The sequence below is a fragment of the Leptodactylus fuscus genome, chromosome 2 (assembly GCF_031893055.1).
Source record: "Leptodactylus fuscus isolate aLepFus1 chromosome 2, aLepFus1.hap2, whole genome shotgun sequence".
Classification (NCBI taxonomy): domain Eukaryota; kingdom Metazoa; phylum Chordata; class Amphibia; order Anura; family Leptodactylidae; genus Leptodactylus; species Leptodactylus fuscus.
In genome coordinates, this window is record NC_134266.1 from 130,714,112 (window position 1) to 130,737,334 (window position 23,223).

Genomic DNA, 23,223 nt, shown 5'->3' on the forward strand with positions numbered 1-23,223 from the left:
ATGCCTTCTTCGATTCCCTCAAAATACCAGACTGTGTATGTTGCTGAGTCGGAGAGGAATGGTTTTAACTCAAGATCCCTGAGATTTTCATACAGTCTTAACCAGGTAATTTGTTGATGTATGCAAAAATAGCAAAATGATCCGAGTGGAATAAAAGATAGAAACATATACAATTATAAATTGCCCACTTGTATTCCACCTAAATGTGAGATCCATATGGATATGGTATAGAAAACTCTCTCTTAAAACAACATTTATTAGAGTTAAAAATCCAAGATGGTAAAGCCATTGTAAATGATACTTTCATATATATTGATTCACCAACAGTTATAGTTTGTATATCAAACAGTGATGTATCTCCAGGCTACTCAACATTTGTTTGGTTTGGTTTTTATCATATTGCCTGCTAAGCTAAAAACTAAGAGATTATAAGCCCCTCCAACATGTTTCCGCCAGACATGCATCCTCAGCGCTTAGGAATAAACTGCGTAAGGCTAAACCCCCATGTTGCGGAAATGCAGGGTTTTTTTTTTCTACAGATTTTGGTGCGGTTTTATGAGCCAAAGCCAGGAGTGGATTGAGGACAAGGTAGAAATATAAGAGCTTCCTATACATTTCCCATTGTTTTTGGGGCCATTCTTGGCTTTGGCTCAAAAAATCGGCAACAAAGAAGTTGTTTCTACATTGTGGGACCTCAAACCTAAAGAAGCTTTTAAAAGTTTGTATGACATAACCGCTCTGCCAATAATATAGAAATGGTCAAGTCCCGTCTTTCATCACAGGGATAATAGACACCTCTTGTCTTGACACCAATATAAGCTACCACCAATACACATACAATATATCCCAATTCAATCTGACCACTCATAGATTTACCACCCTAACCAATAAACAATAAATATTATACAGGTCATGTCATCTCTTTCAGTACACGCATACACAGTCACTGGAAGGATAACTATAATAAATGTTAAGATATGTTTGTTTTTTGTATTAATTGCAGGAGCCTTATGAAAACTGTGTCCATAATACAGCATTCTTAGCCTCCCTACTCGACTGTCCCCAGTCCTCCATTGCCTCCGAGCGAGTTCTAGTCCTGCTGCTCCAATTTTTTCTTCCAGTGGAAGTTACTGCTGCACGTAACTGCTGAGGCTGAGGCCTCAGCGGTCATGTAAAAGCAGCCTGAGGGAGCCTTCACACGGAGTTTACGCTTGCTCATTCTGAACGTTAACTCGTTCAGAGTGAGCGGCATAAAAAACAGATTCCATTGACTTCAATGGGTGCCAGCATATGCGCGCTACCCATTGAAATCAATGGGAGGCTTTTTTTTTATCTATTGCTTTCAATTGTGATATGCACGCGTATGCCGGCACCCATTGAAGTCAATGGGATCTGTTTTTTACGCCGCTCACTCTGAATGATTTTTATGTTCAGAATGAGCGAGCATAAACTCCGTCTGAAGGCTCCCTAAGGGACTTTTGCTGCAAGAAAACATTGGAACAGCAGGACTGGACTGCGTTAGGAGGCCGCAGAACACTGGGGCACGTGAGTGTATGGGGTTTTATTTTCTGTTTGTTTTGTTTTTCTATCTTTCTGTTTTGTTTTTTTTTGTTTTTTTAAACCTTTCCTGGACAACCTATTTAAGCCTTTATGCTGGTTCCAACACCAGGACATGTGATCAGAACAAGCACCTGGCACCCTCCTTCATCTGGTTTGTGTTCAGTGGTATGAATGTGTATATGGAGGCTAACTTTACAAATCATAAACACATCATACCACTGAACAAACAAAGCAGAGAGATGATGGTACATATTTCCAGACTGGTTCTGTCACCAGGTCATGTGATCAGAATCAGCACCTGGCATCCTACTCTGTCTTTTTTGTGTTTAATGCTATGACAATTAAAAGGGGGCTGCCCATCTCCATCATTGCTTACAACACAAAAAGAACCTGGCGGCTACAGCTCCACATAGAAAAAAATATGTCGGAAATGAGTGAACGACCAATTTGTTTCTGAAGTGATTTTGAGAGCCTGTATACTAGAAAACTCCTTCAGGTGACCCCTTGCACCCCTCAAATTATTCACAACAGCATTTTGGAACCATTGTTAACCCTTTAGTGTTAGGAATTCAGGCAAAATGGAGGTGAAATTTTAAAACTTCATTTTGTTTGTTGCTTGGAGTCTGTATTATGAGGACTTGTGATGGACTGCACGTTTGTACATATTGTGTATGGCATGCTGCACTTATGTGGCACTGTTTTGGTGACAAAAGGCACTGTCTTTGACTGTAAAAATATTGTATAGAAGGGATTTGCATTTGCTAAGATAATAGAGGCAATTTAGCTATGGCTCTGTGCCTGTTTTGTGTTTGTGCAAGTCCTCATATGTAGTCACGTATGTAATCCTGTTGCTGTGTGTGCCAAGTGTGCCGCAACAGAAATTTTACCAGTACACACCTGAGTGAATACTGTACATGGTACACAATGCTTTCTTAATCCTCAAAATTGAAATCAGTTCATTTGACTATGTGTGGTTATTGTGCGAAAGTCCTAAAACACTAACAGAAAGCTAGAGAAATATTAGGAACGAGAGGCAGTATATGTATACATATTTAACTACGAGGAATGCAATTACTGCATGCTTAATGACAATGACAAAAGAGCCAATAATTACCAGTCAGGTTCCCCTTGACTGATGTGCTGATATCTTCCTACATGACCTTTGCATCCAGTCACTGGCCTCAGTACTGTATGGCATATGGCTGCTGAGGTCAGCGAAGACCTGTTTCAGTCACATTTGTAGAGAGGGACATAATCACTGCAGGCACGTAAAATATGGTGGGGACCATTAGAGTGGTGGTGCCGTAGAGGCTTGGGAATTTAAACGGCTCTTTTGTTAAATATTTTGTATGGTCTTGACATGTCTGATATAGCATGCATTAGATTACACTATTTATATTTGTAATGTGGGTATTGGAGATAGGAGAGGATTAAAATTTGTCCAGCAGAGATTATACTTCATGAGGCTTTAATAGGAAGATCAAAATGTGTATTTGGTTCTTGTATATGACTATATCTTTAATAGGAATCTGTCACCACAAGACTCCCTATTGAACTATAAGCACACTCAAATAACCCTCATTGCCCCCAACAGTTCATATGATATTAAGGCTGGTCTTACACGACCGTAGTGGTTTTTGTGGTCCGCAATTTGCTGGTCAGCAACACTAAATTACACTCCAAAAAGTCATTCTGCAGACGTCCATGTCCAGCTGCACACGCCCAAAGAGTTCTAGAGTTCTATGGGACAGTTCGTGCTGTGCTGTGATGTCCATGACTTTTGCGGACCTGCGGTATTCAGTGCGGACCTTGGTCACGGCACAGCACACCACAGATAAAATATCCAGTGGTGTAAGAGGCCGCACTGAATACAATGTGTCCGCAAATGTTCCGCAATTGAAAACCCACAATTGCGGACCATTTGCGGACTAAACTTACTGTCGTGTAAGACCAGCCTAAGAGAAAAAGCTAATATCCGCCCAATCAGGAAACAGAAAAAAGTGTTTTATTCCTGTGTCCCGGCTGTCTGTCAACAGAACAGTCTTTGTAGCACTATGAGTAACACTCCCTTTAATATTCATATTTGTAGTGTTACAATGTATTTGGCATCTGATCTGAAGAAGAATTAAGCAGGATTATGAAAGTGTGTGTGAGTCCTGTAGGTCTAAAAGGAATATATATAAGCTAGACATCCACCTGTTGCTAAAAATATCAGCTAGAAATCCACCTGTCGAAGTCTAGAGATTGATTTTTAGCAGACCTTATTTAATAATTCTTTGATATCAATACCCACCTCTGAGTTTCAATTAAAATCAGTTTATGGATCATTGAATACATAGGGCTTTTTGAATTATGCCTAATAATCTAAAACCAACATGTAATATTCATTTATCTGTGATTCATCTTAGGTCTTGTTACGGATATACCTTTAGTAGTTAAAAATAACAACTTCTCCATCAGAATTCTAGCAAGCCTTTATCATCAATCAATCTTTCGTTATAACTGTCTGAAGTCATACTTGAGGCAACACCCTCCTCATTGCGATCCTTCCTTATTTTTTGACATTCTTAAGCAATAATCCCTGAGGTGTTTCCACTATAGTAAGTTTACAAGTTATTAAACATACATTCTTTATCCAATTTTGTGCTACTTGCCATATGTAAAAATAGTAAAAAAACAAACAAACATATAAGGGCGGGTTCACACCTGCGCCCGGTCTCCGCTTTGCAGGTTTCTGTCTTCTGCCCGAGAAACTGGACAGGAGACGGAAACCGGCAGTCAGTTTTCAAACCCATTCATTAGGTTACCGTATGTATAAATTCACACATACTTGGTAATAGAGTTGACAATTATGACCTAAATAAAAATCCTAATTAAGGGTAAGGCCCTACATAGTAGGACGCAGCTAAAAAGTGCTGCGGGAAAAATAACGGTGGCTACACATCCTGATTTTTCCTGCAGTGCTTTTCACAGAAACCTCTGCTTCCATTATACCTATAGGGAGCCGCCAATGTTTCCTTAGGTATAATTGACATTCGGCAATTTCCAAAAAAGCAATGGGTTTGGAAATCACAGCATTTCGCTGCAGGTATTTTTTGCAACCTGTGGATGGGATTCACTAGAGTCCCATCCACTTGGCAGAGACTGTAAAACGTGTTTTACATTTTACTTCAGTTATGATTAATCAATTATTATTTACACTAAACACACTTTTAAAGTACACAACCCCAGGTCTGGATTAGAATAAAGGCGAAATGGGTTGTAGCCTGGGGCCCAACAGCAAGTAATTCCCCATTTGCCCCATTATAACCCGCTGACATAGTTGATTATTGTTGTGGGGCATGGGAGTCTACAGGAGGAGATTATGTGTTGGGCAAACCTGGCAAGCTTCACCTATCAGTTTCAATCAGACCAAACATGTATGAACCGGGACTGCCATTATTATACTCTGGGGTTTCTTTAGACCCTAGACTAATGATAAGCTGGGGTCAGGGGATGTGATCAAGCATAAAAAACAATGTTGCCCACCTCTCCTGGGTTTAGGCGTGACTCCCTGTTCTCTTTGTGCCTCTTTGGGCCTCCTTACTGATGTCAGGGACTGCTGAGACCTGTGATTGGGCCTCGATGGTTACATGGGTCACTTGGTGTCATGACACCTGCCCTGATCACGTCAACCAAGAGGCTGGAAGAGTACCGCAGAGAACAGAGAGCTGAGCCCTGGAGAGGTGAGGCCTCCACTTATTATACTCTGGGGGTCTGAAGAGACTTTACAGTAGCCCTACAATAAATATCCTAAATAAGGGTGATATACGCCATTGTCTTATACAGTACTGTGCAAAAATTTCAGGCAGGTGTGGAAAAAGTGCTGCGAAGCAATAATTATTTTAATAATAGCAGTGTTAATAGTTTATTCTTGTCAAAATGTTAAGTGAATGAATAAAATAGATCAAGAGAAATCTAAATCAAATCAATATTTGGTGTCAACAACTTTTGCCTTCAAAACTGTAGACATTCTTCTTCTCCTGCACATAGCTATTGAAGGAACAGGGATATTCTTCAAGCACCTGATAGAACTAAGCACAGGTCTTCTTTGGAAATAGATTTGCTCAAATCCTTCTGTTTCTCCATATAATCCCAGATATTGATAACAGAACCCTGTGGGCAGGGGCGTAACATGAAGCTCCTGAACCCCAATGCAAAATCTATACCAGATCCCCCAACTATAATATATTGTTTATAGTACCAGTATCCCCATATTGGGAAGAAACAACATATGCCCCCCCCCAAGTTATGCTTCTGTCTGTGTGGGCCACATCATCACTTCAAGGACTTCTTGACCAAAGGGTAGTCACACCAAATACTGATTTTATTCAGATTTCTCTTTATACTTAAGTAAAACATTAATTTGCATCAACTGTTTCCATGCTTGCCTTAAACCCACAGCACTGTATATCATAATTTTGCTTTCTATTATGTCTCTTATTAGTTTTTCATCTATATTTATTTTATGGTATACCTCGAAGTTAGTGATGATCAATTTTCTGCCTTTTTTATGATTCTACAAATGAAGTAGACTAAAAACCTATTTATATAATTCAACATGGACACCTTTGTATCGACTAGTAAACAAAATGACTGGCCAGTGTATAGGCGTGTTCTGCTCTTGTCAAATAATGGGCTTGTTCTGAGCATCTTGGTCAGAATTAGTGCAACCTTCCTTAAGAAATACACAGGTGTCTTATGTCCCAACTTACACATACCGATGAAAACTTCCTCCTTGGTGACGTGGATCCAGGTTTCATTAAAAGCTTAAGCTGTCAGTGTTTAGAAGTCAGGGTGAGTATGAATTTTGTTTTGTTTCATATCCCTCCCTGTTTTCTTTGCTGAATAGCCCTGAAGGAGATCTGAGTCACTTGGGGAGAGAGAAAATTGAGTTATTCCCTGCCCACACATCTGCTATTTAGTCAGTATGTAATTGTTCATTTCAGTGTCGCTGATGTATTATGACGTTTAGGTTGCAGTGCCAAAACAAAAAGAAAGGTAAAAAAAAAAAAAAAAAATAACAGCAAAAGTTTTGTAGCCTTCCTGGACATGCTGCAAGTCTCCTGTATTAACCTGTTACTTAGTCTAAGTGTGCATCGGCCTTTATAAGTCTATTGTCCATGAAAGTATCAGAACAACAAACTAAAAAACAAAGAATGATGGGTGTATGCAGAACACATGCTGCCTTCATCTATCATCATTCACTATAATATGGAAACAAGGTGGAATCTTTTTCCCATCTTTGTTCACTTTTCAAATACAAGATAAAGTCCTGGTAAAGCTTACATCTTGTCTTTACATGTTTTTTTTATCTATTTTTTTTACATTACAGTGAATGATGGATAATGCAGACAGAATGTGCTGTCTCCTTCCATCATTCTATTCATTTTTCAGTCTGTTGTTCTGATCCTATGACTAATAAACTTAAAGGGGTTGTCCAGGATAAAGCAGGGCAAGTTGAACATTCTACTGTTTTCACCATTGTATGATATTGTGTTTGCTCTGCAGACAGCCTGTAATAGCATATTAAAGATAGGGTTGAGTCTTAATAAGGTTTCTGACTGTCATGGAAACAGATCGCCTCCCCTGGATCTCATGATGGGAGACAGCAATAGTCTTCAACATGGCTGAGCCGCTTCTACTCAGATGCCTGAGTCACATTTCACCAAGGCATTCTTCACTATAGGATTTGAAGTGTAAAAAATCCAGCATTACCTTCTTCAATAAAAATTAACTTTTAATGAAAATCCAGTTTAAAATCCAAGGTTCTTTTTCAACAAGCATTATGCATTAATAAATTGGTGCCTTGAGCAACATAGTGACTAGCTTGCACGTTTCGGAAAACACTTCCTTAGCCGTAGCCCGTCAGGAAGGAAGTGTTTTCCGAAACGCGCAAGCTAGTCACTATGTGGCTCAAGGCACCAATTTATTAATTATGCATTTCCACTGCAGATCATTTTCTGCAATGTGTGGATGGGATTACCCAGAATCCCATTGCAATTAAAGTAAATCACTGCGGTTTTAATGCTACATGGGGCACCTGCATTTTACAGTCCCTGCAAAGTTTCTAAAAAATTTCTAGTGAATCCCATCCACACATTGCAGAAAAAATCGCCCAGTGGACATGCTGCGATTTCCAAAACCGTTGCAGTTTTGGAAATCGCAGCATGTCAATTATACCTACAAAAATGGCAGCGGTCTACCTATAGGTATAATGGAAGCAGAAAATCTGCAGAGGAAACCTCTGCGGATGTTCTGTGAAAAGCGCTGCAGGAAAAACCGTGATGTGTTGTACTGTTGTACCTACATGGGGCCTTAGTCTTAAAAAGATTCTTAACCTACAGAATTTATTTTGACTTTTTCTTCTTATTTGCATTATATATAACATATTGCTGTACTCTGCAGAATTTATAAACCTTTCTGTGTTGATAAGTTTGCAATGAATAATAATGAATTAAACAATGCATTTTTTGGACAATATGGAAAACATGCATAGAAAAACTTTTTCCAGGCGCTATTTACAATTTTTACTTCTGGCCTTTTCTGTCAACTCTGATATCATCAGGCTTTTTAATAAATTTGTACAATAAGTCAATTTGCTTATCAAAAATGTCTTTTGTATTGGCTTTATATTCTGCCCTCTAGTACATCATGATATTATGGAAAAATGGCTCTTAGGGAATACATACTTGCATGCTCACAATCTTAAAGGGGCTCTATCAGCGAAATTATGCTGTATGAGCCCCACATATGCGTGAATAGCCTTTAAAAAGGCTATTCAGGCACCGCTAATGTTATTTTACCCCCCCCCCCTCTGTTTTAAAATAAAACCCTAAAAACATATATGTAAATTATACTTATCGTGCACGGTGGGCGGTGATGCACACTCCGACGTTATCTTCGACGATGCCCTCCGGTCCTGGCTCTTCCCCGGCTTCATCGTCATCTTCTTCCAGCGGTTCAAATCCAATTGGTTCAAATCCGGCTCTTGCGCAATGCCATTGAGAAAAATGGCACCGGAGCATGTGCAGCAGCTCCGGAGGGAGCACTACTGCGCACGCGCCGGATTTGAACCAATCGGATTTGAACCGCAGGAAGAAGATGATGAAGCCGGGGAAGAGCCAGGACCTGAGGGCATTGCCGAAAGAAGAAGAAAGAAGAGGAAGGCGTGCCAGAAGATGATGTCGGATCGTGCAACACCGCCCACCGTGCACGATAAGTATAATTTACAAATATGATTTTAGGGTTTTATTTTAAAATGGGGGGTAAAATAACTTTAGCGGTGTCTCAATAGCCTTTTCAAAGGCTATTCACACATATGTGGGGCTTATACAGCATGATTTTGCTGATAGAGACCCTTTAATGCAAGTGGTGCATTATACTGAACATTGCCCAGCAACTCTGTTTTACAGTAACAGCAAAGTGAATAAGATTCTGGATAATCCCATCAACACATTGTGGTAAAAAAAAAAAAACATTGCAGAAAAAACAGCTTGTCAATTTTACCTGCAGAAAAAAAATAACGGAAGAAAAATGCCGGAAAAACAAATGACAACGCTGTGGAAAAAACATGATGCGTTTCCGCTGCGTTTTTTTTTGAGTAGCGTTTTTTAGCTGTGTTTCGCAACATGAGGCCTTAGCCTTACTTTGGTGTAGAACAGCTAAGTACAGAAGGGTAATGTTGGAGTAAAAGAAACTCAATGTGACATATAAATTCTTCTCTTCTTTGGCAGAATGAAAATCCAGGCCCAGGATCGTACAATATTGGAAAAGGACCAATTACTGATAGTGTTTCATTTTCAAGTAAAGGGACAGGAGCATTTCCATCAAGGGTAAAAAAATTCAGATGCATACTGTACCAGTAAAAATATGGATACAATTTTTCATCCCGTGGTTTTTCTTGTTTCTTTTTATAATTTTCTATATTGTAGATTCATATTGAGAAAGACATAAAAACTATCAAGGCACATATATGGAATTAGGTAGTAAATAAAGTGTTAAACCAGAACATGTTTTATATTTTTTATACTTTAAAGTAGCTCCTTTTCTTTGGATGACTCTTTTGCACTCTCTAGTCACCTCAAAAGGTTTTCAATTAACTGGTTTGCCTTTCAACACTTGACTTGTGGAATTTCTTGCCTTTATAATTTGAGGTCATCACTATTGTTTGTAAAGGAATCATTAGTATACAGATCTATACAGGGCTTATGTTAGGAATCAGATGCAGCACAGAACAGATAGTGAGAACCAGTACCAGAAAGGCTGAACAGAAATGGCAAAACATGGTGTTGAACGTCCAGTTCACCCCGGACCGCACCAAACCCAACCCACCAGAGATGTTCACCAGAGCCCCTGATGGTGGGGATGGACATGGAATCTTCTGCCGGGCAGGGCGGCACGGCCAGGGAAAGCTGGATGCACAGTGCACGAAAAGTCACAGCAAGACCAGAAACTGGGTTCACTTACCAGCGATATCCAAGATGCGGCGGTCTGAAGAACCAGAAGGCTGTGGAGAGCTGTGGTCAGGAGATGGTAGCAGAGTACCAGAGAGTTGTCATACGAGCTGGGGAAACAACAGGAGGTCAGCGCAGTAGAGAAGATAATCCAAAAGGGAGATTAGGCAAGCTGGGTTGGTAACAGGAGAACTGAGCAGTTCAGGTTCAAGGTGCAGAGGTCTAGAGGGAAGTCAGGGTCATCAACAGGAGACAACACGGTACACAATCAGGAGGCAAGAGAGGAGTCAAGGTAAATCGGGGATGAGGACAGAGGCAAATGAGATACAGGCATGGGAGAGCTAACTTCCAGAAAAACTGTATAGCCAGTGGTGAGCTGGAGCAAGAGCCATTCTTAAATAGGCTTCAGCCCACCAACTGACCCCCCGACCCCAGAAGTAAGGTGTTCGGCTCAGGAAGGGATCAGCAACCCCTGCTCTGTGCCTCGGAGGTTCCCGTCTGCCTCCTGAGACCGAGAAGAAGAGGACCGGAGGGGGCAGAGAGTCGGCAACCTCCTCACATAGTTGCAGAGGCCCCAGCCCCATTCCTAACAGTTTATCCTTATTCAGTTACTGTTCTAATGCGCATTATGGCAAGTGAGTAAAGATAAACAACAGTCCATCATTATTTAAGACTTGAAGGTCAGTTAACCTGAAGAATTTCAATAACTTTGAATATATTCTCAAGTACCATCTTGAAAACCATCAAACGCTATGATGAAAGTGTCTCTCATGAGGACTGGCTCAGGAAAGGATGACCAAGAGCTACCTCTGCTGCAAAGAATAAATTCATTACAGTTACCAGCAACAGACACTCAAATTAGAGCCCACATGCTTCACAGAGATCAAGTACCAGACACATTCACAGCATCAACTTTTCAAAGGAAAATCTGCATATCATGCCTTTAGGGTTGAATTGCTGCAAAGAAGCCACTGCTGAAGAACAAGATGAAAAAGAATTGCTTGAGCCACGAAACAGGGAATGGACACTAGACCAGTGGAAATCTGTACTTTGCTCTGATGAGTAAAAATTTTGAAAACTTTGGTTTCAACTTTGTCTTTGTGAGATATAGAAAAGATCAGCAAATGTTTTTTTACATGTGTCATTAATCCCTTGCAACATGAATTTGTAGGTGTGATAGTGCTTTGCTGATGACACTGTTGATGATTTATTCCAGATTGAAGGCATACTTTACTTGCATGGTTACCACAGAATTCTGCAGCAACATGCCATCCTATCTGAATTGTGCTTAGTGGGCCCACCATTTGTTTTTCAACAGGACAATGGCCCTAAACACTCCTCTGGGCTATGTAAGGGCTACTTGACCATGAATGATAATGATGGAGTTCTACGTCTGATGATATGGCCTTCGCAATTGCCTGATCTAAGCCCAATTGAATGGTTTGGATTGAGTCGGATTGCAGAGTGAAGGAAAAACAACCATCAAGTGCTCTGCACCCTTGGGAATTCCTTCATGACTGTTACAAAACCATTCCAGGTGACTACCTCTTAATCTGACTGAGAGAATGTAAAGAGTGTGCAAAGGTGTCAACAAAACAGTGCTAGGAAGATACTGCTATAAAGGGGGCAAGACATCTGATTACTCTCCTTCTAGTAAAATAATAGAGCTGCAGTAACCTGGCATTACTGCAATAGAATGAAGGCGCTGCTGCTTTGCACCTATTACTTGAAAAGGAACAAAACCGCTTCCTGCCTTGTCCATTGCAGTACCTTCTGGTGCCTGAAAGCAGCTGAATCAACTGATTAGTACGCATTCCGGGTGCCACCCTATGAATAGACCGTCAGTATAAAAATGCTGTTAAGGCCTTAAAACCCCTTTTAAAGGGTTTGCCATCTCAGGATTTCCTTTTGTTTCCACTTCCAGGCTTTCAACTCAGACCAGCAGTGTACTTCTGTGCTTAATCTAAATTGCAGAGTTACTTTTACATACAGATAGCAGAGGCATAAATCAAGGCACTCTTCTAGGCCTCATCAGGACTCAGCAGAGAGAAAGGGAAGAGAATATTGGTGGCTTTGACCAGGGCCTTAGAAAAGGCCATGGATATCTGATCTACGAAGATCTGACACCTTTGACCCTGAAGATGAAAAGAAGAAAAAGGTTACATATCTTGCTTGTACCGGGACTTGAAATAGGAAGACCGCTATTTGGATTATGGAGTGCCGATAGTTGTCTGGTGACATCTGATTTGCCGAGTCACTACAGTTCGAAAGCAATGGAAACCTTCAAAAAGTGAACCTGTTTTGGAAACTACACCCCTCCTAGAATATATCAAGGGGTATGGTGAGCATTTTGACCTCACAGCTGTTTCACAGATTTTATTTGCATTAGGACATAAAAAAAGAATTTTTTTTTTTTTTTTCAATAAGCCGGCAATGTACCACCAAATTTTAGATTTTTACAAGGGGATAAAAAAAAGAAAAAGCACCCCACAGTTTGTTAAAGAACTGCTCATAAGGCCTGGTGGCCTTTTTTTTTTTTTTTTTTTTTTTTTTAACTTTGCAGGCCCTGGGAGATAGCAATGTCTGTGATCATAGTGGACGCAGGCATTCTCGCCAAGTCTCTGCAGTACATTATATCTTTAAAGACCCGGCATCCCTCGTAATAGTACAGTGGGTATCGAGAAGAGGTTAATAAAAGTTTATGTTTTAAATGGCCAAAAATGTAGATCAGGCAGCACTCAGGCAATGAGTCATGGGACGGTGCACGTTTAAAAAGGCTATTCTATTACTACCTTCTCTTTTTAGATTCTCCTTGCTGTTCCATTGTAATCCTGGTTAATAACTTTATGTAAATGAGCCCACGGAGCACCCTGTGTATTCCCCAGGGCCTCCAACCATCCCCTGCATCATACCTTTCATTCCGCCTCCTCCAGTGCTTGTGCTCCGTCTCCCCTCCTCCTCCTCTGCTACTGCACTTGTCCGATGGCCATTTTGGTGTAGTTTGCGGCACAGTATGCGGGAAGTAAGAGGGCAGACAGAGGACAAGCACTGGAGGGGGTGGAATGAAAGGTATGACTCAGGAGGGTACTTAGAGGCCCTTGGGAACACCCAGGGTACTCCGTGGGCTCATTTACATAAAGTTATTAACCAGGATTACAACGGAACAGCAGGGAGAATCTAAAAAGAGAAGGTAGTAGTAGAATAGCCTTTTTAAAGGCTATTCAGGCTTGTCTTATCTCAAAACCACTGACACCAATGATAGACGCCCCTTAATGACTACATTTTAATAACTCTAGGTGGATTTAATAAACATAAACCCCGGCATTTATTTTTCATACTTTGTATTTATGATATAAGAGAAAAGAAGAGGAAGAAAACTCAGGAGATGACATAAGGTGTTAAATAGGGAATTATTTATTCTTTATTTTGTTTAGATTTTGGGTTTCATAGTCCTTGAAAAGTATGATATATGAAAATAAAGTAAGAACTCTTTGGTTATGTATTATTTGTACACTTCATATGATAATGGTTTATATTTCTTCATATGATCTATTTCTTTGGTCTAGGTTTCTAGGACTTCTCGAGTTCGAACAACACGCTCTCCAGGTCCAAATTCTTACTGTATACAAAGTTCACTATTTTCAAAGAAGGATTTTAACAATAATAACTCCAGCATGTTTCATCAGCCTATTGCCATCAAGGTGAAGGATACAAAACATCTGACACCAGCACCAAATCAGTATGATGTAAGGGTAACACGTTTTTGAATGTTTATCTTTTTTATACTTAAAGGAAATTGGTCAGGTCTAAAATACCTCCCAAACCAATAACAGGCCTGTGTAATAAACCAATGAAGCAATATAGAGATTATCTGCATTTGGTCTGAATTGAGAGTTTTGCCTACAGACAGCTGTGATACAGGGAGAGGCTTAGAATATAATTCACAGCCACTGGAGCAGTGGTGGGCAGTGATGCCAGTGGAGAACCAAATCACTTCCAGCTGTCTGCAAATAAATCTGGCAAGTCAGGTCTACCCCTCAGCAGTTGCAGGCCTATTTGCATATCAATCAAATTACGTGTCTCTGCTTTGCCTCATTGGTTTGTGGCCACACAGGTATGTTTCTGCTCTTACCAAAGGCCCCTACACAGCACTATCAATTGTTTGGGAGGTATTTTGGACCTCACAGACATGAAGAGCACAGATGAAATTAAAGGGGTTGTCCCATCACAAGGATCCTATCTATACTGCTAGTTTATGTGGATTTAAGACTTTTCCTAAATACATTGCTTTATCAAAACTGCTTTGTTTGTCCACTATCTTAATTTATTCACTTCATTGTTTACACTCCGTTTCTATGGCGCTTGGGATTATCTGCTCATTTGTCAAGTGATGTAGCTGCCTGCTCTCAGGGGGGCAGGGAGCAGCTCTGAGCTGTTTGTGTCTTTTAAGTAGCAGAGCTTCTCAGATAGGGGAGGTGAGAGCTCCGGGATTTCTGAGCTCTTATCAGTCGGTTTAATTGGATTTGGCTGATAAGGGCTGAGATAGGGAGTCTGTTACCTCTGTATGTAATGCAAACTGACTCAAATCCAGCTCTGCTACATCAGCTTCACACTGTGGTAATTTATTTACAACCAATCCCGTGCAAGTGAAACCCCGCCCACCTATGTGCCGAGAGAAGCAGGAAGTGAAGAGAGCACAACAGCCTGCAGGTTAGTGAACAAGCATCATGGGAATACACCTTTAAGGAATTTTGTAATATATCTTTATTAAATAAATGTTTTCTTCTCCACTTTTCAAGCAGAGTTACTTTCTATATATTCGTTTATGAAGAGAAGGGCAGAGACCCCCACCCCCCACTATAATTTCTGCTATTCTGTAAACTTTTAACACTGCTATGTTTGTAGGCTACTAGTACACAGAATGAGCCAATGATGCAGAAGGAGAATCACACTTCACCCCTCCCTACTCCATAGAGCTCTGTGTGTGAGGCTGGATATGGAGAGGAAGATAAATATCATTAGGACAGTTTAATAAGTGGAGCAGTAAACAAATTTCCTTAATAATACAGTTCAGAATATCCCTATTTATCACCTGTACTATTCATTTTTGAAAACTCTTCTTCAGTATCTCATGTACTTTCACTTATTATTAGTATACATAATTTACAATTGTGTTATTACATAATATATTTTGTGTTGTTTAAGAATACAATGCAGATACGATTCTAGAATATAACACATATATAACATAGGTAACTATAAGCGTTAAGTATCAGTAACTTTATTAGACTATATATAGAACCGCTTTCTTAAAAATAATTTCATGTTCTGTTGTGGTAAGGATTAGAGATGAGCGAACACTAAAATGTTCGAGGTTCGAAATTCGATTCGAACAGCCGCTCACTGTTCGAGTGTTCGAATGGGTTTCGAACCCCATTATAGTCTATGGGGAACATAAACTCGTTAAGGGGGAAACCCAAATTCGTGTCTGGAGGGTCACCAAGTCCACTATGACACCCCAGGAAATGATACCAACACCCTGGAATGACACTGGGACAGCAGGGGAAGCATGTCTGGGGGCATAAAAGTCACTTTATTTCATGGAAATCCCTGTCAGTTTGCGATTTTCGCAAGCTAACTTTTCCCCATAGAAATGCATTGGCCAGTGCTGATTGGCCAGAGTACGGAACTCGACCAATCAGCGCTGGCTCTGCTGGAGGAGGCGGAGTCTAAGATAGCTCCACACCAGTCTCCATTCAGGTCCGACCTTAGACTCCGCCTCCTCCGGCAGAGCCAGCGCTGATTGGCCGAAGGCTGGCCAATGCATTCCTATGCGAATGCAGACTTAGCAGTGCTGAGTCAGTTTTGCTCAACTACACATCTGATGCACACTCGGCACTGCTACATCAGATGTAGCAATCTGATGTAGCAGAGCCGAGGGTGCACTAGAACCCCTGTGCAAACTCAGTTCACGCTAATAGAATGCATTGGCCAGCGCTGATTGGTCAATGCATTCTATTAGCCCGATGAAGTAGAGCTGAATGTGTGTGCTAAGCACACTCATTCAGCACTGCTTCATCACGCCAATACAATGCATTAGCCAGTGCTGATTGGCCAGAGTACGGAATTCGGCCAATCAGCGCTGGCTCTGCTGGAGGAGGCGGAGTCTAAGGTCGGACCTGAATGGAGACTGGTGTGGAGCGATCTTAGACTCCGCCTCCTCCAGCAGAGCCAGCGCTGATTGGCCGAATTCCGTACTCTGGCCAATCAGCGCTGGCCAATGCATTCTATTAGCCCGATGAAGTAGAGCTGAATGTGTGTGCTAAGCACACACATTCAGCACTGCTTCATCACGCCAATACAATGCATTAGCCAGTGCTGATTGGCCAGAGTACGGAATTCGGCCAATCAGCGCTGGCTCTGCTGGAGGAGGCGGAGTCTAAGATCGCTCCACACCAGTCTCCATTCAGGTCCGACCTTAGACTCCGCCTCCTCCGGCAGAGCCAGCGCTGATTGGCCGAAGGCTGGCCAATGCATTCCTATGCGAATGCAGACTTAGCAGTGCTGAGTCAGTTTTGCTCAACTACACATCTGATGCACACTCGGCACTGCTACATCAGATGTAGCAATCTGATGTAGCAGAGCCGAGGGTGCACTAGAACCCCTGTGCAAACTCAGTTCACGCTAATAGAATGCATTGGCCAGCGCTGATTGGCCAATGCATTCTATTAGCCCGATGAAGTAGAGCTGAATGTGTGTGCTAAGCACACACATTCAGCACTGCTTCATCACGCCAATACAATGCATTAGCCAGTGCTGATTGGCCAGAGTACGGAATTCGGCCAATCAGCGCTGGCTCTGCTGGAGGAGGCGGAGTCTAAGATCGCTCCACACCAGTCTCCATTCAGGTCCGACCTTAGACTCCGCCTCCTCCGGCAGAGCCAGCGCTGATTGGCCGAAGGCTGGCCAATGCATTCCTATGCGAATGCAGACTTAGCAGTGCTGAGTCAGTTTTGCTCAACTACACATCTGATGCACACTCGGCACTGCTACATCAGATGTAGCAATCTGATGTAGCAGAGCCGAGGGTGCACTAGAACCCCTGTGCAAACTCAGTTCACGCTAATAGAATGCATTGGCCAGCGCTGATTGGCCAATGCATTCTATTAGCCCGATGAAGTAGAGCTGAATGTGTGTGCTAAGCACACTCATTCAGCACTGCTTCATCACGCCAATACAATGCATTAGCCAGTGCTGATTGGCCAGAGTACGGAATTCGGCCAATCAGCGCTGGCTCTGCTGGAGGAGGCGGAGTCTAAGGTCGGACCTGAATGGAGACTGGTGTGGAGCGATCTTAGACTCCGCCTCCTCCAGCAGAGCCAGCGCTGATTGGCCGAATTCCGTACTCTGGCCAATCAGCGCTGGCCAATGCATTCTATTAGCTTGATGAAGCAGAGTGTGCACAAGGGTTCAAGCGCACCCTCGGCTCTGATGTAGCAGAGCTGAGGCTGCACAAGGGTTCAAGCGCACCCTCGGCTCTGATGTAGGAGAGCCGAGGGTGCACTTGAACCCTTGTGCACCCTCAGCTCTGCTACATCAGAGCCGAGGGTGCGCTTGAACCCTTGTGCACACTCTGCTTCATCAAGCTAATAGAATGCATTGGCCAGCGCTGATTGGCCAATGTATTCTATTAGCCTGATGAAGTAGAGCTGAATGTGTGTGCTAAGCACACACATTCAGCTCTACTTCATCGGGCTAATAGAATGCATTGGCCAGCGCTGATTGGCCAGAGTACGGAACTCGACCAATCAGCGCTGGCTCTGCTGGAGGAGGCGGAGTCTAAGATCGCTCCACACCAGTCTCCATTCAGGTCCGACATTAGACTCCGCCTCCTCCAGCAGAGCCAGCGCTGATTGGCCGAATTCCGTACTCTGGCCAATCAGCACTGGCTAATGCATTGTATTGGCGTGATGAAGCAGTGCTGAATGTGTGTGCTTAGCACACACATTCAGCTCTACTTCATCGGGCTAATAGAATGCATTGGCCAATCAGCGCTGGCCAATGCATTCTATTAGCGTGAACTGAGTTTGCACAGGGGTTCTAGTGCACCCTCGGCTCTGCTACATCAGATTGCTACATCTGATGTAGCAGTGCCGAGTGTGCATCAGATGTGTAGTTGAGCAAAACTGACTCAGCACTGCTAAGTCTGCATTCGCATAGGAATGCATTGGCCAGCCTTCGGCCAATCAGCGCTGGCTCTGCCGGAGGAGGCGGAGTCTAAGGTCGGACCTGAATGGAGACTGGTGTGGAGCGATCTTAGACTCCGCCTCCTCCAGCAGAGCCAGCGCTGATTGGTCGAGTTCCGTACTCTGGCCAATCAGCGCTGGCCAATGCATTCTATTAGCCCGATGAAGTAGAGCTGAATGTGTGTGCTTAGCACACACATTCAGCTCTACTTCATCAGGCTAATAGAATACATTGGCCAATCAGCGCTGGCCAATGCATTCTATTAGCTTGATGAAGCAGAGTGTGCACAAGGGTTCAAGCGCACCCTCGGCTCTGATGTAGCAGAGCTGAGGGTGCACAAGGGTTCAAGTGCACCCTCGGCTCTCCTACATCAGAGCCGAGGGTGCGCTTGAACCCTTGTGCAGCCTCGGCTCTGCTACATCAGAGCCGAGGGTGCGCTTGAACCCTTGTGCACACTCTGCTTCATCAAGCTAATAGAATGCATTGGCCAGCACTGATTGGCCAGAGTACGGAATTCGGCCAATCAGCGCTGGCCAATGCATCCCTATGGGAAAAAGTTTATCTCACAAAAATCACAATTACACACCCGATAGAGCCCCAAAAAGTTATTTTTAATAACATTCCCCCCTAAATAAAGGTTATCCCTAGCTATCCCTGCCTGTACAGCTATCCCTGTCTCATAGTCACAAAGTTCACATTCTCATATGACCCGGATTTGAAATCCACTATTCGTCTAAAATGGAGGTCACCTGATTTCGGCAGCCAATGACTTTTTCCAATTTTTTTCAATGCCCCCGGTGTCGTAGTTCCTGTCCCACCTTCCCTGCGCTGTTATTGGTGCAAAAAAGGCGCCAGGGAAGGTGGGAGGGGAATCGAATTTTGGCGCACTTTACCACGTGGTGTTCGATTCGATTCGAACATGGCGAACACCCTGATATCCGATCGAACATGTGTTCGATAGAACACTGTTCGCTCATCTCTAGTAAGGATGATTTGCTGAGATTGAATTAATCCATTACAGAATCGGTTGCTGAGTAACCACTAGACAAACTGCAAGTGTAATCCACCAATCCATCCTATCACATAGTTGGATTCAAAACATCAATGTCTTTGTTTTCCTTATGATTAGAGATGATGGAGTAGTGAAATAGTCGATATTCGACCGAATATCGAATCCCATTGTAGTCTATGGGGAAAAAAATGCTCGTTTCAGGGGAAACCACGATTCGACTAAGGAGAGTCACCAAGTCCACAATGACATCACAGGAAATGATGCCAACACCTCTGGAATGCAGCTGGGACAGCAGGGGAAGCATGCCTGGGGGCATCTAACATGCCCAAGTCCCAGGAATACCCCACTATCACAGCCTATCAACTAGACACTTTCCAAACTCAATAGAACCTCTATGAAAGTGGAAAAATACTTGGAAACCTTCTTTCCTCCACAATAGTATAGACAGAAACACAAATTTAAAGCTAAAGAAACATTAGCATGCACCCCTTTAAATCACGTTGCCCCTGACAACCACAGATGGCATAGGCAATGGGAAATCCAAAAGCCCCCACCCTTAACTGTCATTGTTTATGTGTGTGTGATGTGGTGAGACCTCCAAAAATTACTTTTCTGGCCCTTCACGTGAGCCCTTCCAAATTAAGTTAGAGGCCCTTAAGCTGAGCTACCAGCAGAGATTGAGGCCCTTGAGATGACTTGAGCCTTTTAACAGCATAGTTTTAGGCCCTTTAAGTTAGTTCAGCCTTGCACCAGCAGAGTTTTTTTGCCCTTGGGGTGAGTTGAGCCTTTAACCAGCAGTGTTTTTGGCCCTTGGGGTGAATTGAGCCTTTAACCAGCAGTGTTTTTGGCCCTTGGGGAGAATTGAGCCTTGCAACAGCAGTGTTTTATTTTTTTTTGGCCCTTGGGGTGAATAGAGCCTTGCACCAGCAGTGTTTTATTTTTTTTGGCCCTTGAGGTGAGTAGAGCCTTGCACCAGCAGTGTTTTACATTTGGCTCTTGGGGTGAGTAGAGCCTTGCACCAGCAGTGTTTTATTTTTTGGCCCTTGGGGTGGGTAGAGCCTTGCAACAGCAGTGTTTTTTGCCCTTTGGGTGAGTAGAGCCTTGCACCAGCAGTGTTTTATTTTTTGGCCCTTGGGGTGGGTAGAGCCTTGCAACAGCAGTGTTTTTTGCCCTTTGGGTGAGTTGAGCCTTGCACCAGCAGTGTTTTAGTCCCTTTGGGTGAATTGAGCCTTTAACCAGCAGAGTTTTAGTTTTTGGCCCTTGGGGTGAGCCCTAAAAGATTTTTTTTCAGGCCCTTGGGGTGAGCCCTAAAACATTAATTTTCAGGCCATTGGGGTGAGCCCTAAAACATTAATTTTCAGGCCCTTGGGGTGAGCCCTAAAACATTAATGTTTTTTTTTTAACTATTTGTTAATGGTGAAGGTGGTGTGTGGGAGGAGGAGGAGGAACTTGTGTGCTGGTACAGACACATGGAACTGTGTCTCCTAAGTACTGTGGATGGGACATGCTGGTTGCGGGTCCACAATATATGCTATCCACTCTAGCAAAGGTTCCTGGTGCTTGGGCCTCGTCAGCGGGGTATCCTGCACCCTGCTTAATGTTGTGGCACTGCTGGCTGTCCCTCTCCAGTAGATAATTGGATCCGCAGTCGAGCTACTGCAGCCTGGATCCCCAGCTGGATTTCCTCGTCCATGTCCCCATCCTCCTCCCCTTGTGCTAATGACAAGGGGCACTTCTGGCAGACCCTCTCCAGTAGCTGGACTCTGGACTGGATCCCCAGATGGATTTCCACGTCCAAGTCCCCGTCCCTTGATGCTACCCTGACGCATCTTTGGCAGATTCAGTGTATGTGCACTGTTCCTGCAGTGTAGCTCTGAAAAGAATTGATTGTAATTTTTCCTGCCTTGCAATGGCTAAACTCCATCTCACCCTCAATACAATGTCTCTCCCTATCTCACCAAAACGCATCTGACATGAATATGGCTGACATTATTCTTATAAATCCAAGGTCACCTGATTTAGCCAGCCAATGACTTTTTCCTATTTTTTTCAATGCCTACGTTTTCCTGCTTTCTGTCCCACCTCCCATGCAGTTATTGGTGCAAAAAAAGCACCAGGGAAAGTGGGAGGGGATACAAATTTTTACTGCGTTTACCACGTGGTATTCAATTGAAATCCAATATCTTGAATAGCCTAATATTTGATCGAATACCTACTCGATCGAATGGTATTCGCTCATCTCTACTTATGATGTTTCTTACTCTTTCAGTGTAATATAAAAAAAAAACATGCAGTGCTTCTTTGCTTTATATAAGTGTATGATGGCAATAAACTGAAAGTTAGTTTTGCAGAAATTTGCATTGAATTTCTAGTTCTTTATCCTGCTTAACCATTACAGGCACGAGCCATTTTCTCTGATTCAGAATCCAACACTTTTTTGGATTTTTTGTACATGAGGTTTTGAAGGCCATAACATTTTTTTCCTTTCGGTTATTGAAATAATTTTTGTATTTTTTTTTTCCCCTCTTGACCTCTGAGAGGGATAGGAAGATAGAGAGGTTATAGGTCCCCAGCCCGCCTCCCCTCTCCAGTGTTCTTCCTGTCTCTCTCAGAGGCAGGAGGTAGAGAGGATCTCATACCTGTGGCAGGGAGGCGAGAGTCTCTGGCTTGCCCTCCTTCCCAAACCCCTGGTCCATGGCCAACACCCTTCAGGATAGGGGTCCCCTAGCCAGATGGTCCGGGGGTAGTTTCTGGGTCTCCATGTGTGCAGAAGCAGCTCCCTCTGGGGTTCATAACCTGCTGCTGGTGTTCCTCGTTCTACTCTGTGCACTTACGAACGGCGTCTGACGTCATTATGCGACCGGAAGTGTCACGGCGGCCATCTTGGAAGTGGCAAACATCAGTTTGGTGGATTAAAGCGCGGAGGGTGCAGGTTCACGTTACATGGGAGCTGTCCTTTTTCCTTGATAGCTGGGAGCTTTATGAAGGCTCTCAGGCTTGTTGTACTATAGCTATTGAGGCTGGTTTATGATCATCCTCAACAGCTATGTAGTGAAACTCCCCTAGACTGTTAAATAAATAAATACATAAATTAAATACATTAAATAAATAATAATAATAATAATAATAATAATAATACATCCTGTGTCCAAAAATGCCTGGTCTACAAACATAAAAAATATATCAGTTATTCCCCAAAATGGTATTACTAAAAAGTGCATCTGTCTCCACAAAAAAAAAATGCCTTATGCATCCCCATACACCAAAACATAAAAAAGTTCAGACGAGTGTCTGAATATGGCGACTCCAAGAAATAAAATATTTAGCAAAATTGTGAATTTTCTAAGAGACTAAATTATAAAAAAAAACAATACAAATTTGGTGTCCCCGGAATCGTACTGATCCATAGAATACAGGTGGCATGCCATTTTGGCTGCACAGTGAATGCCGTAAAACAAAGCCCGTAAGAAAGTTGCATAAATGAAGTTTTTCCACCTCATTCTGATTTTTTGTTTCCAGGTTCCTAGTACATTGTTCAGAATATTAACCCTTTCCCAACATCCGTACTAGTACAGCGCATGTCGGGTGTTTAACTATGGCGGCCGCCCGGGAGTTGGGTGGCCGCCATAGCCGCCGTGTATCTACTGTGTTACACAGTAGACAGCCAGCGGTAATGCCTCCGATTGGTCCCCGGACCGATCGGAGGCATTAACCCCTCCGGCGCCGTGGTCAAAGGCGCCGGAGGCACCATTTTCCCAGCGGCGTTTGGGCGCCGCCATTTTGCTGGTGATCGCCGGCACCTGGAGCAAGCTCTACTGCCGACGTCACGTTTCCATGACAGCCATGACATTTTTGTAATGCATTAGCATCGCAATGCATTGCATTAGTGATCAGACCTCCTGGGGTTTA

At 42.9% G+C, this 23,223-nt stretch overlaps 1 protein-coding gene across 1 annotated transcript in view; it reads left to right on the forward strand.

The window, feature by feature from the left end:
• The window catches only part of STPG1 (sperm tail PG-rich repeat containing 1), a 61,803-nt gene continuing 38,580 nt past the window's right edge, over window positions 1-23,223 (forward strand). Inside the window, exons 1-3 of the mRNA XM_075264633.1 lie at window positions 1-105; window positions 9,336-9,434; window positions 13,622-13,801. Coding sequence (XP_075120734.1) covers window positions 1-105; window positions 9,336-9,434; window positions 13,622-13,801 — 384 coding nt within the window. The remainder of the gene's footprint in view (window positions 106-9,335; window positions 9,435-13,621; window positions 13,802-23,223) is intronic.